At 41.3% G+C, this 15,636-nt stretch overlaps 1 protein-coding gene across 9 annotated transcripts in view; it reads right to left on the bottom strand.

Moving 5' to 3' along the window:
* Positions 1-1,121: 1,121 nt before the first annotated feature.
* The window catches only part of HIPK1 (homeodomain interacting protein kinase 1), a 64,099-nt gene continuing 49,584 nt past the window's right edge, over positions 1,122-15,636 (bottom strand). For all 9 annotated transcript variants that reach the window (XM_075615319.1, XM_075615321.1, XM_075615324.1 and 6 more), the window contains 3 exons: positions 8,252-8,490; positions 7,681-7,811; positions 1,122-6,409 (listed from right to left, as the gene is read on the bottom strand). In XM_075615319.1, coding sequence (XP_075471434.1) covers positions 5,918-6,409; positions 7,681-7,811; positions 8,252-8,490 — 862 coding nt within the window. In that variant the 3' untranslated portion in view covers positions 1,122-5,917. The remainder of the gene's footprint in view (positions 6,410-7,680; positions 7,812-8,251; positions 8,491-15,636) is intronic.

Below are 15,636 nucleotides of genomic sequence, written 5' to 3'. Positions count from 1 at the left end.
GGGACATCGAGCATCCCATCGTTCCTGGCCCAGGAGTTTCCACGGGAGTACTGGGACCCGATGGAGCATGTCTTGATAGTAGTTTTCCCTAACAGAGCAAGTGTGTGAATAGAGTACCTACAGTATTCTGATAATTGCATAACAATTGTGTTTATGTAGAAATTATATATACCATACACTGTTTAATCTCATACTTTTTTTCTTTCTAGAGTAACACAGGCCGATCCAACACGCTCCTCCTGCTACGGCTCATAGTGGCAGGAGGTGGCAGAATGCAACTATGAGGGGCCAGATGGGGAGTGGCGGATTGTCCATATTGATCACATATCGCTCTGTGTATTGTACTATATTATGGAATGTGTATCGAATGACCGGTTTTCTTTTAAAACTGCAGCCAGAATTTCTTATCATAGTCCATCAGCGTGAAAATGAAGGTCCACACCCACTCCACGCCTTTCACCGGCAGCCAAGAAAAGGGCTGCTTAATAAATATATTTTTTATTATAGTGTAATAAAAATGGTGGGGAATATTAAGTATTTTAATCAACCTAGTACTCCAGGGGTTAATATTGGTTAGAAATATTAAAAATACTATTGTTTTTATGACGACAAGCATAGACACTGGAAGGATCTTGACCTATTTACCCCGAGGGTTCAATTTTTCTTTGGTCATAAAATGGTCAACCCTGTGGCCGCTTGATAACAGAGTTGGGGCTTATGCGGCTCTCAATGAAGACGAGTTATAATTAAAAAGTAGGGCTTTATATTCCGAGTTAAAATTCAACTGTGGTGTGTTTTGGAATCATAACACGTGAATTCTCTTCTATTCCAGTGACCTCTCTGGGAAAGACCTATGACATGGTAAGGGAAAAAGTGGTGGATTACATTGAAATTAATGGGATATCATATGAAATTAATGGGAATAAGGGGTGAGTTACTTTGCATTTAGATTAGAGACACACTAGCAACGCCTATCATTAATGCAGAGTACTATGGAAGCGGCTCTGTAGCAGCTGCCAGGACACAAACTCAAAATACATGCTGGGTAAATGCCTTTGTGCATCACCGGAAATAGCAAGTCTGGACACATCTGTATAATAAACACAGGACAGTTACAGCAGTAAAGAAAATTATCCCTCTTTATTGATGCATTTCAATTGCTCTACATTTTGCCATATGATGTAGAAAATACATAAAATACAAGCTACTTTGTAAAACCAAAGACAAACATTGAATCCAAAGATAAACTATGTTTTCACAATGGACCCTTTTCCCGTATAGTTAGTAATAATTTTTAAATATCTATATTTTTTTTTGTTTTCTTAAAACTGATTTTACATAACAACCACCCACCCACCCCTCCCCCCAGAACACCGGCAATACAAACATAGATCAATAATTCCCAGAAACTACCAGTTTATAGCTGCTTGGGGAAAAAAAAATTAAGGAAATTAAGTACAACCATATAATGGGAATAATTGTTAAGTTTCACACAGCAACTAGCATATCAAACATTTAATAAAACTAAAAGACAAAATAAAAACTTTCATTGCAATATCAATGATTCAAAGCTGGAACATAATACTAACATTACATATAAATGTACTGCTTACATGTAGTGATAAACATTAAGCCATATCCGGGGGGAAAAAAATAAAGTCACCCATTGTTTAAAGTTAAGCAACAATGTACACCATGCAAAACAACAGAGCAATTTTCACAAAGTGAGATAGGATGATGGGAATCCAGTCATTTCTTTCATTTGCGATACTTGGAAAAACCATAGGGTTACATTATATAGTCTACTGTAATACGCCCTGTTTTGTTTATTTAGCAAAACCAAGCTTCTAGAAATACAGTAGTGTCACCCCGCTGTTGAATTCCCCCTCACCAATCCACTCTAAATTCCACTGTTTCAATGTCAGCCTTAAATCTGCCATCAGAAAAATGAAACAAATGGTCTGCTTAAATCATGCTGCTATTAAGAAAGGTCAACCTTAAATATAAACATGTGCATTTTGGCATAGTTTTGATGTTGAAAACTTTTAAAGATGACACCTTTTTTGATTACATCTTTTTGAAGTCTCATCCCCATCTAAAACAAACATTTTCGTCAATTTAGAATATTATAGGATATAAATAGATGGTCAAAGAAAACAGATCTTGCAAAGTGAAACCGATTAAACCAAGTTAAATCATCCAAAAGGAATATGTTATAAACCCTCAGTATAACAAAAACTATTTCACTAGTTGTTAGGCCTATATGCAACAGAAAGGTCATGGCAAAGAAACAGTGATGCAGTACATAATACACATACTTTTTCACTCATAAGTATATTCAACTACTACATTAATTCTGAATGCTTTCTTAGCATTCTCAAAATATTTTCTAAACATTTGTTAAACTGGGAGGAAATTCTCACGGGTTACATTCTAAATAATGAATATATACTGAAAAGCAAAAAAACGAAATATATAATAAATGAACACAAAAAAAGTAAGAAAGCCTAAACAATGACATAATCAATCCAGCAAAACTATAAAGTATTCTATGCTTTCTTTGTAAGTTTAAACGACTAAAGAAATTCAAATAAAATAATGAAAGTAACAATCAATAACATGAAATATTAAATATACCGTTTCTTAGCTAGTCTTAAAGCTGACAATTCCACAGACCATTCTGCTTAAAATTACATCTTTATATATCTGCTGAGAACCCTGTTTTCGCTCACCTCTTCCTATAATCATTCCTTATAATCAGAATTAGGAGCTACTTGCCTCTGTAGAATTACAATTGTCACAATGGGTTTTCAATGCTGAACTTGGAGAACACAAGGCTGGCTTTGATGCTGGTATTGATAAGATTTGTAGCAGGGAAGTTAAGGCAATGTTCACATTTTTAGTTGCTTATCCCTGAATTGTATTGCCACAAATGACTGCAGAAGTTGCTTTACCATTAGGTAATACTTACTAAGGACGCAAGAGGCCCATTAGGAAGTATCCGATGGTAAAGCAACTAATTCAGTGCCTAGGTTTGTTGAAGTACCACTTATTGTGGTATTCTTAGATATGCAAGATCAGCAGAGCTTATATTTTGCCTGAGATTTGCAATCATTTGATGCACCACAACGAATTCACTCATAACGTGCTAGCGTTCATAAGCTTTCAATGGGGAGCAATACATTGAAAAGTTCAATCTTTTTCAATAAGACATTGGTGGTGTCAAATCTGTTCAGCGACGTGCTCTGGGATATCTGTGGCCATATGGAACAAGAAAAGCCTATAAATACAGTGACTAAATAGCAATGACAGTCAGCAGCAAAAGGACTAACTAATTAAAACAAATTATCTGTCATCGTCTGCTAAGCAGAGGAGTGAAAAACACCCTGCTGGTTTTTGCCTATACACAGTGGATTTCCTCATAATACTATCGCTATAGCTCAGAAAGAAAATATTAATAATCAGTTCTGCGTTATATATGACATTAATGACTGGTATCCCGGTACGAATCCGTTGTGCTTCACAGCACAACACAATTACCATGCTTAGCTTTCTTTGGTATAAACATCCTATAAAGTAGCTTGCATGTATTCTTACGAGGAATGTTATTGATTAAGATTTCAACAAGCACAAAAGAGGACCAAACAAAGAAGGGAAAAAGGTATTGCACATATGAAATGAATCACTGTAAAAATCACACCAAAAGTCTCAAGATATTTGAAATGTGTTTGTACAAACATCTAACAGTTCATGTGCCTGTATAAGAGAGCAAGATAGAAGCAGAGATTGCTTGACTTTTTAAACAAACAAAGCCATTAAGGTTGCTATTAAAAAAGAAAAATCAAATGACAAATCTAAGTATTAACCCAACAGCACTGTTTATTTTAGCCTTTTAATAAATTGTTTTGCTCCTAGGTTTAGAGGATTGCTTCTATTCAAAGGGGGCTTGCCAGCCCTATTATAAGGCAAGCTTACTGTAAACTATAATCACTACGTTAGCATTTAAGGCACTACATTAAGTGAACATACATGAAACAATTAATTAGTCACCATACATACCTGTGCAAAACAAATCAGAAGTTTCCATTTACTCACATTACTATGCGAGTCCATTTCAGACTATGTCTTTTATTTAATATATTTATATATTTATCAGTGCTACAGTGATACGTTCTAAAAACTGTTATTTTCACATACATTCCCACAATTCATTTTGGTTTAAAAAAAAAAGAAGGAAAAATACACAAGAACACTAATCCCTACCCCACAAAAATCTGACGGACACCAAGTACAGAGAGGTTCAAGTATCATAACTAACAGTTTTGATTACAAAGACAAAAGATTTTGATTCAATCCTTTTAACGGTATATTAGGGGTGGGGGGAAGGAGAAGTCTGCAATGCATTGTGGGCCTCTCTGGTGCTGAAAGGGTTAAAAAGCGATTCTGTTTCCTTGTTATGCTTTTTTTTTTTTTTTTTTTAAATCAGAAGGTATACATTTCATTTTGTGTAAAATATTAAAACAGTACAATTACAAAACTTCTAAAATAGTTTGAAATTCTGTAAGAAATGTTAAAATCTTTTTTCCCTCCCCTTTGTCATTCAGCCAAGAACTTGCTGAATGACAAAGTCTGACAAACACACATGCAGAAGCAAATATGAACGCACGGTTTGTCTTTACATTTTCAGATTTACTTAAAGCAGCAGTTCATGGCTTTGGGGATAATGAATTTGCATAAGCAGCAATTTATTTTGGATCTTTTTTCTTTTTTTAATTAAATTAATTTACCCAAGACTGGCATTTTGCTTTTGCCCTGCTATCCTCTGGTGTGCAGCTAGAGCAAGAGTGGACAATTCCAGTCCTCAAGGGCCACCAATAGGTCAGGTTTCAGGATATCCCTGCTTCAGCACAGGTGACACAATCAGTGGCCCGGCCCTGTATTAGAGAGTGCCACTAATGCCTTTGATGATTCTCATCTATTTAACTGACAGGAGTATACAGAAGGGGACATGTGCATTAATCATATCCTGCTGAATGAAATATATTGTCCAAATGCCCTGTTCCTTTGCAGATGCCTCTCTGAATTTAACACTAATACAAACCCCACCAGTTGTTCCTCTAACAAATATCTTATTAAATGAGCAGTGTACCAGAGTTTAATATTTTGCTGCCAGCCTCACCAAAATGACACTGCACAGCATAATTCTTTTTATGAAAACAAATAAAATGGAATCATTTGAAAAATACATGCCAGTGTTTTTTCTCTGCACTTCCAATGCAATGAAGCTATGGATTAAAAACGCGTGTATGTCCTGCCATGTATTAAGTTAATAAAGCAGATGTTATTACTATGCTTTTAAACACTGTGGGAAATAAAAGTAACCAGAACATTTTTACAGAAGCACAGAAGAACAAAATGGTAAAAATCTCATTTTTCAAGAACGACTTACTATATCGAAAAGTATGAATTTAAAAGCTAAAATGGTTAAAAACATAAGTAACATTAAACACTTAATTTGCTATACTGTGAAACTAGACCGCTGTTTGCATCTACTATAAAGACTAAATAAAACACTAAATAATTTGGACTAAAATAGACAAAAAAATTAAAATAAATAAAAGACAATTGCCGCAACACAATGGATTGTAGCCATCACACTCCAAAGCTACCCTCTTGGTACCTAAGAGGAGAAAAATAACTCGCTGCCACTGCAGTGTTGAACTATGAAGGCGCAATGCAAGAGGATGCTACCAAGGTGGGAGATACACGAACCACAGAAAAACTTAACACTGAACAAGCTTACGTGACTACAACAATGCAGTCAATATTAAGGAAAAGAGCCCACTTTCCTTCAATCCAGCTTCTTGGGAATCCTGCTGTATAGCAGTGTATCCTGGTAAAGCCTGCAAAGTCTGAATTAAAGGTACGAGTATTGGTTGATGTTGGTTGGACTCAAAGGATATCCAGTGTAGATTGCAGATCCCCTGGAGGCACCTATGTACGACTGGGTCGCAAACTGGTGAGGATACTGTGTGGGGGCCATATTGGCAGAGTTCAGCAGGCTGGGACCCACACTGACGGGGACCTGGTGCACGAGAGTACTGGGGTGGGTAGTGTATGTGGTGTGCCTTGCAGAGCCCTGAGGGGAGAACAGGTGAGCAATGGAGGTGGTGGATCCCAGGGTTGCAGCTGTGGTGGGAGCGTAGGTGTACATGTGAGGTTGGCTCGATAGGTGACCAGTGGCCGTTGCAGCGAGGTGGGGGTGCACAGTGGAATGTAAGGGGCTGTTGTGCTGGAAAGTGAACGGTGCCTGAGAGATCGATGGGAGTGGAGCAACGTAAGCCTGTTGTCTGCGAGGAGCAGGGTTCATGCTTCTCTCCTGGGTGCCCATCAGGACTGACTGCTGGTTCTGAAATTATATAGGAAGGGGTCTGTTAACTTAGAATCATCTTCCTGGGAATTACATTCACTTCCTTTTTATTAATTGTGAATGATGTAAAAGGAAGGTTCTATTTATGAATCACCTATGGTTCCGTGTGACCTTAGTGATGGAAGGCACCATAGACGGCAGATAAAAATTGCCTTGAATTAACTTTTAAGAAGCTCTGAGGTTCCCAAAGATACTCAATGTGTGCCAAAGTGCTGTGCTTCTGTTCTTGTCTTTGAATCTTTATTATGTGTGAGCTCGTGTATGTGTTAATGTGTGTGTGTGAGCTCGTGTATGTGTTAATGTGTGTGTGAGCTCGTGTATGTGTTAATGTGTGTGTGTGTGTGTGAGCTCGTGTATGTGTTAATGTGTGTGTGAGCTCGTGTATGTGTTAATGTGTGTGTGAGCTCGTGTATGTGTTAATGTGTGCGTGAGAGCTCGTGCGATTGTTAATGCGCGAGAGCGCGAGTGCATGCGCGAGAGCGCGAGCGCCTGCGCGAGAGTGCCTGCGCCAGCGCGAGTGTTAATGCGCCAGCGTTAATGCGCCAGCGCGAGTGTTAATGCGCGAGTGCGAGTGTTAATGCGCGAGTGTTAATACACGAGTGTTAATGCGCGAGTGCGAGTGTTAATGCGCGAGTGTTAATGCGCGAGTGCGAGTGTTAATGCGCGAGTGTTAATACACGAGTGTTAATGCGCGAGTGCGAGTGTTAATCCGCGAGTGTTAATGCGTGAGTGCGAGTGTTAATGCGTGAGTGTTAATGCGTGAGTGTTAATGCGCGAGTGCGAGTGTTAATGCGCGAGTGTTAATGCGCGAGTGCGAACGAGTGTTAATGCGCGAGTGCGAGCGAGTGTTAATGCGCGAGTGCGAGTGTTAATGCGTGAGTGTTAATGCGCGAGTGCGAGTGTTAATGCGCGAGTGCGAGTGTTAATGCGCGAGTGCGAGTGTTAATGCGCGAGTGCGAGTGTTAATGCGCGAGTGCGAGTGTTAATGCGCGAGTGCGAGTGTTAATGCGCGAGTGCGAGTGTTAATGCGCGAGTGCGAGTGTTAATGCGCGAGTGCGAGTGTTAATGCGCGAGTGCGAGTGTTAACGCGCGAATGCCCGTATATATGTATGTGTGTGTGTGTGTGTGTGTGTGTGTGTGTGATATCACACGTGTAAGACAAAGGCTTCTATTATTACCACAGTCACACAAAGGTATTACCCAAATACCATGTAAAACTAGGCCGACCACATGCTCACTTTGCTAGTTACCTGACTGAGGTTGAGAGGCTGCACTCCATTCACGATGCGATGGGAGCGATATCCAGTTTGGGTAATACAGCTTCCGGATGATTGTCCATTTGAAGAGGAAGTTTTAGTTTTGCCAGAACTACCCAGGATACCTGCAGGATAATGAACCATTTAGCTTTATTAATACAAATAATGGGACTCATCCAAAAGAAAACCAGGAAATTATTACTGTACATGCTTACGGTAACAATACAGGAGTTTGGCGATCAACTCGGAAGATTATATAATTGAGATGTTGAATAATATACAATGGTCTCTTATTGCATTGTTACGTGGCGTTGACAAATGCTCTTATACATTGCCAAAGTAATGGCTTCAAATGTTTGCTTTAAAGTGAAATTGACAGCAGGCAACAACTAGTCTGCCCATTCTTTCTGCTGGAAACCTCAGACCGCATTAGATCCCGTTTAGTGCCTGAGGCACTAAGACACAGTGATGACCTTGGGATTGAACACTCCCAAGTTCTTACCATAAAACTATTCTTTAAACTAAACAGTAACATGAAAAAACAAACATCTAGGAGTGAGCTCACCTGATAGCTGGGGATCCAAAGTGCAGTCATAAAACTGTGTCTTTAATGGGGGTACAATGATTGTTCGGCAGCTAGAATTCTGGCTGTGTGCTGCTCGGCTTCTCGGCACTTCTAAAAACCCTGTCATCCCATTAAGAGTAGCAAGGTGGTCTGCCAAGTAAGGGCTGCTCACGGAGGAGTCAGAGTCAGGAGAGTCATTGACAGTCACATAGCTGATGACGTTGGATCGCATCTTCATGCTGGAGGCGACAAAAACAAAAAGAGGACAATCATTAAAAACCCCTTCATTTCAGGTCTAAGACCTGATGTGGTACACTGTGTGATCATTGTAGATTATAATTGACAGAAAATAATAACCACTTTGTCGACTTTCCCATCTGTTGTAAAACCTCAGACCCTATTTTATATTTGATAGACTCAATTATCCCAAGCATTTTTTTATTCCATTACTGTATTGGGCTCTACTACTTCTGTTGGGAGACTATTCCAACAAACAGTTCAGGGAAGGAGGCTCTCATGAGCCTCCAGCTATAGAGCATGACCTTGTTTGATCACTTCTCCAAGGATCGCTTCACCTATTGCATGTGTTAAGAACGTCACATTTTCGTATGTTCTTATTGAATCTTTCACACCTAGTGTAGTTTCAGCCTTTGCTGGCACCTTATAAAGTTATAAATTTCTTACTGTTATTTATCTTTGAGTCTATCCATGACAGTACATGATGGTGTTTATGCCCCTCCTTCCTGCATAATAGGACCACCTTTGCCAGAATTGTTTAAAAGGGCTCCTCCCACATCAGATCCACAGTCATGTTTCGCAAAGCAGCAAGAATTTCCTGAAACGCTATTACAGAGCACACATACCATATCAACGTTCCAAACCCTATTGTACTATTTTGGATGTAGATTGCTTTCTAGCACAGATCATATTCTGGACTACTGTACAACAATCCCTTGTTCTTTAAAATACCGCCTCTCAATCTCCATGCCGTCAAGGCAAGTAAAGTTGGATTTGGATGCCATATTGGGCCTTGTGAGAGAAGATCCAGAAGGGGAGGTAACTTCCAAGGAGGGACATCTTTAGAAGGTCTTTTTTTAGACCTTTTTTTTGTCAGAATGGGACAATAAGAATAGCCTTCACTATCTCTCCTGATTTTAGTCAGAACTTTATGAAATATGGGCAGAGGAGGGAAAATGTACACTAATGGGAAGTTCTACTGTATCGACATTGCTTTAGTAAAGGTTGCTTTTTGATCGCGATTGAAAACAAAAGACCTGGAGTTTTGCATTTCTTCCTGTCGCCATAAGGTTGATTGTGAGGTTCCCACAACTGGAGGTCACTTGATTAAACACCTCTGGCTTTAGAGAACACTCTACTGGTTGGATCTTGTGATGATTTATGTCTGCAGAGATACTGGATTTACTGGATATATGCAAAGCCTTTGTGAGAAACCGTTTTCTGCCCAAGACGGAAGTCTTGAAACCTCTTTCAATGCTCATGAAAGCTTTGTACCTAAGCTACTGCTACACAAATGACTCCGTTTTATTCCTTGGATGGGAAAATTGGATTATCGCCCTGAAAATTGTTCTAATCTCCAGGACCTTTTATTGAGAGCAAGACTTCTCCTGCAGACCATTTTCCTTGGGAGACACTGCTTTCAAGCAAGGCACCCCAACCTTTTGAGCTGGCATCGGTAAAGAGGGTGTGCCCAGTTACGATCTCTAGAGCTCTGTCTTCATTAAAATTCGGAAGGCTTTCACCACCATTTCAATTGAGGAAAGATAGATAAATCTGCTTTGCGTGATTCTGTGGATATCGGTCTCAATTCCTTAAAAAATTGGTCTGAAGTGCTCTGATATGGAATTGTGTCCATGGCACTGCTTCTATGGCCTGGGTGAAGAGACCTAGTAACCTTGTGCACTTACCTGCTGTAGTGGAAAGGCTCCAATGCAAGTACAAGACGAAAGCCCGACCATAAAAAGATTGGAAAAGATTGGAAAAGATTCACCTCAGTTCCCGGCCACAAGGAACCCTCTGAATAACTTGTGAACCGCATCCATCAAGGCAAGATTTTTATTCTGCCGCTTGGACAATGTTGAAATGGGAAACCGGTTCATTCAAGGAATTTTGTTGAATTCCAAGGCATACTGTAGCGTTTGACGATCTGCAATACCCATGTCTCTGTCGTGATATAGAGGCTGGAGGAGATCCCAGGGACGGGCCTGCTGACTATCAGAAAGTGAGATTTTTAGGAAAGTCGTCTGGAGCCAGGCTTGTTTCAAGCCCAAGTATGAAATGATTGAGCGGGCGGAAACTATGCCTGGGAAATGTTCATCAAGGTCTCTTAGCTCTGGAGTCCCGAAAGGAATGTCTATCAAAATACTGTAAGTACTTTTGAAGCTTCTTGACCTCCAAACTTGAGATTATACACTGTATAAATATAAATAACATCCTTTTCCCTTTCGCTATTCTGGCATCCAGGGTCTCACCTGAAAAGGGGCGCAAAAATAGCCTTTTCTTAGAACAAGAATCAGCAGCTCAGGATCATAGCCAGAGATCTTCTGACCAAAACTGCTAGAGCTAAGGATCTGGCCTTAAGCTTGATGGCATCAAATTTAGCATTGCACATAAAAATCCACTGTTCATTTTACAGGAATATAATTGTTTCGAATGCTTTGCCTGTTCACACCAGCTTGCATCTGTTCATCTATCTGGACCATCCGTCATTTCATGGTAGGGGACATGCATGACATGGATACAAAGGGCTTAAAAGCTGTTCCAACAGTAGAATGCTGTTTTGAGTGAAGCGTTACTATCCATGAGATTCTGGAAGGACCCATCCAGGGGAATAGTGGTTCACCTTGTAATTCTGGCGAAGGCTGAATTCACCTTGGGAGGACTATCCCAGTATTTGATGTCCTGATCAGAGAAGGGACACACATTTTCAGAACATTTTGTGATTGAAAATGTCTTGTCTGGGTGCAGCCACTCATTACTTATGATATCTTGGACCACTTGGTGTACAGTATATGAAAATTACTCCGTTTTCTGAGGGCCACAAAACACGCAATCCACAGTATTAAGATCTTGCTCAACATCTTCAATGTTCATACAGTAGCTTCTCTCATACCATTCGTGAGTTTATCTACAATTTCCACATCAAAATGTTCTGGTAATTCTATAGCCTCTTCCTCTGAATGAAAACTCTTGTCAGCGTAAATGCTGTTCTGAATATCTGAATCCGCAGAGGGAGATCTTCCTCTAATATTAGATTCCAATCTGGCACCCTCAAAAGTCTCTAAGGCTGAGGATTTCAGCCTTGAGAGAAACTCATTTGTTGGAGTCGGGCTCTTTCTTCTGAAATTGTCTTAATGCAGGCAGAGCAAAGCTTTTCTGAATAGCAAGTCAGTAACTTTGTTCCACATACAGTAAGGCACAATGCCTGGATGTGGTTGCAGCTTTTCTTGCATTAGTAACCACCTGTTCAAGTGGTTCTGATTGCAGCCTAAGTTAAGGAGAAGAATAAGAGGCTGACAGGTTTGAAAGCCACAACAAGGAGTTTATCCAACACAGAACAAAGGGAAAACATACCTTATGTATGTGCTCCTCCTATGAGCAAGCAAAATGGCTAATTTTGGTGCAAAAATGCAGATATGCAAGAGAAATATGGCAGTTTGGCCTAAAAAAAAAAAAAAAAAAATTAACTTCTCATCAGCAACCACACTTCGGGTTCAACCATAAGAGGGTCCTCCGGTGTCCAGCGGCCTTGCTCATGGGCTTCTTCTGATATATGCGGGCATAGTGGCGACCAGCATTCCAGAGGTGTTAGACCACAACCAGAGGTTTTCTTTGCTGGTATAAGCAGAGACTGCATCAAACCTAGGCCAGAGGATGTTGCCTGTGTGCACCGCAGCAGAGTGACCGGATAAATCTGTAAGGTGTCCGGTAAGTTCCAATATCGTCATGATTTCTCCGTGTCAGAGAGAAACACCTACACACGCATGAAGGAGAAACATGATTGGGGATCCAAGGTGGGAGGAGTGCTTTTAAACCGCTTTTGCAAGGTTGGCCCTACCACACAGGAAGGAAGGGCATAAACCTCATTGTGTGTACTGTCATGGGACACTATAGAGAAATGATGATATACTTAGCTGTACACGACATAACACACACCGATCTAGCAGATTTTAAAGGTTATTAATTATCTATTACTATTTTCATCCCTCCCTGTAATGCTGTGCTGTCTTTTGTTCACTCTTCCCCCGCGCTCTTCTCCTCTGCACTCCATGCCTTACTGTGTTTGCTCCTCTCTGTGCACACTACACTCCCTCCTACTCATCTCATGTCTCCTCAACTTGCTGTTTCACCTCCCCTCTCTTTGCACCCCCTCCCCGATGTGCACACTGCTCTATTCCCACCACTTCGTCATCCATATGCCCCCTCCTCTCCTTGCTGTGTCTCTCTCTCTCGCTGTCTCTCCTCCTCTCCTTGCTGTCTCCACCTCTCCTTTATGAGGCATCCCGTTGTTGCTGACCTCTCTCTCACACAGAATGTTTGTGTCAAGTCAGCCACTGGGTGTTGTACCTGGTAAGCTATATATCTGGCATGTGACATCATACTGGTGATTCCATAAGGAGTTGTAGATCTCGTGTTTGTGTACACAAATTTTATCTCGATTCAGCAAAGAATAATGCCAATTTTACATACCAACAGATCTTCCCTGTTTATAATAAGTGTTAAACCATATATGAAAAAAAGAGACTTAAAACTATAGCAATACAAAGATTTATTTTTTTTTAAAAATTCCCTGCAGCATTGCAACCAGGGGATCCCCTGGATCTGAACTACATTATTTTCAGCTCTCCAGTTCCCAAGATACTTAAAAGGTACTGGCATTCGGCAGGGAATTTAAATAGCTGTCCAATAGGTAACTGCAAAGGTTGATGATGCGGCTCCCTATTTGCCCCACAAGATTTGAACAGCTATTTTGTTTTCCCTCGAGTAGACACTCCGGTAACTTTACAAGCATGAATCTTGGGAACTGGTGAGGTACCCGAAACTAAAAATAAAGTGGTTAACCTCCAGAGGACCCCTTGGTGCCAGCCCTGTTAAATAAATAAAACAAGGCAACATCGCTGCTTTAAAGCCCTAACTGTGATTTAATGAACCCCCATGCCGAAACTTCACCGATCAATCACCGGAGACCGGATCGATCAGCAACTTAACTAATCACTTGTCAGTGTCCAGATTCTATTGATGCACAAATTGAATGGGATTTTTTTTTTTTTTTTTTTTTTTTTAAATTAAACCGAACGCTTGAACTGCAGCTTTAAGTGTAAAGTTTCAAACTCCAGTTGGGGATAATGTAATGGACACCCAACACTTCAGATTCATACAACAGAAACCCAGGTTTACAGTTTAAAGTGGAAAAAGAATTGATTCATTACAGTACATTCTGATTTTAAATGTGTGGTCAGGGATATCAGGCATATCTATTGAGCATTGAAAAATTGGGAAACCATTTTTAATATGGTCCCAGTATAAAGAAGCATCAGGAGATATAAAATAATAATAAATATATATATAATGCCTCTGATGAAGTTGTTAGTGCACAACGAAACGCGTTAGGCTGCATCCAGCCGGGCGGAGGGTCGCTGAGGCTGAGGGAAAGCGGTTGCTTTCCCTAGCCTTAGACCGGGCACCGTTCGGGGGGGGGGGGGGCTGTGACGTCACGGAGCTGGTTCGCCGTCATTGGGCGAACCGCTCACGTGACCGGCCCTACGCTCCGGCGCGCGCATAAACTAAAAATTTGGTGAGACCTATGCTTCCGCATGCTTGCGGAAGGGTGCGCGAGCCCCTGCTAAAACCGCTCTCATTGCAGCTGCAGGGGCTCACTGCCGCACGCATGAGCACGGGTCAGCCATGCCCGAGGCCTTAGGCGGACATAGTCTCCAGAAGTGCGGCGTCTCTTACTGCGTGACCGTGAGTCGTGAGACTCAGTACAGAAACTGTCCCATTGACTGGCTGTGGATCAGAGAGAGTGATCTGAGTGTAACAGCCACGATCCTGCTTACAGCGGAGCCAGGGACTGTGCCGGGTGTGTATTGACATCACTTCCGGGTCATTGGCAGAGCGGAAGACGCACAACGCGAGCTACACGCGGGGAGGCAGTGAGGAATAGACACAGCCGAGCTGGGGACCGTCTCACTATTATACTGAAATCTGCGAGTTATCAGCCGATGTTTGTGAGTTGAACCACAACTGATTTTATTAGTGTTATAAATTGTTCAAGCAATATTACACTAGGAGAGTGCGCTATATACAGCTTTAGTGTAGGACCTGCATTTTTGGTTTACCTTGACGTTGGTATGCAGGCTTACGACACTTTGGCCAAAGGGTTTAACTAAATAACCAAGTTATTACTATTATTATTCAAGTATTTATACTTTATACTCATTACCATATATGTTTTGTCAATTTGATGTAGCATTGGGCACCCGTGTCTTCTGTTGTATGTATACATTTGCCACGCTCAGTAGCACTGATTTTGGCATAAATATATATTCATGATGTGGTGGATGTAGGAGTTTGAGCTATCTGGGAATGTGTGTTAAAATATATATATATATATACACACACAGTGGTTGACAAATCACAAAAAAAAAATCTACTCGCCACCTAGTACCAAACGTGTGCTGCTTGGGCCAATATTTACTCGCCCGGGGGTTAAATCCACTCGCCCGGGGCGAGCAAATGTATAGGTTTGTCGAACAATTATATATATATATATATATATATATGCAAATGTAAATACAACTGTATGCTCATCTGCATGTCTTATATGTATATATACAGTGCTCGACAAATCCAGTCGCCCCGCTCGCCAGGAGTGATTGGATTTGGCCCGGTGGCGACCTGTAATGGCCGGCCCTGCAACGCATGAGGTTTTCTTTCAATTTCCCCTGCTCAAGTCGAGAAAAAAAAATCCCCTTCTCTGATTGGCCTGACTCGAGTTGCCAAGACTTTTTTTTTATTTGGGGGGGGGGGGGGGGGGGGGGGGGGGAGGGGGAGGCTTGCTCTATATGAGCAGGAGCAGTGACGTCCGCCATCCTTTCCAGGGCTGTCTATAGAGGAAGTGCTCCCCCTGCCTCATGCATTACCATCTCCACAGCCCGCCCCCCCCCCCTCCCTCCTTGTGTCCAACGGATGCTGTGTCTGTGTGTGTGCTATGCTGGGTCTGTGTGACATGCTGTGTGTGTGTGTGTCATGCTGGGTGTGTGTGTGTGGAGCGCCTGGGATGGCTGGTTTGCTCTATATGAGCAGGAGCAGTGACGTCCTCAATCCTTTCCAGAGCTGTTTATAGAGGAAGAACGTGCTCCCCGTCT

Source organism: Ascaphus truei, chromosome 9 (genome assembly GCF_040206685.1).
Source record: "Ascaphus truei isolate aAscTru1 chromosome 9, aAscTru1.hap1, whole genome shotgun sequence".
NCBI classification, from domain to species: Eukaryota; Metazoa; Chordata; class Amphibia; order Anura; family Ascaphidae; genus Ascaphus; species Ascaphus truei.
The sequence above is the reverse complement of the archived record's forward strand: the minus strand, read 5'-3'. Positions and strand labels throughout refer to the sequence as shown.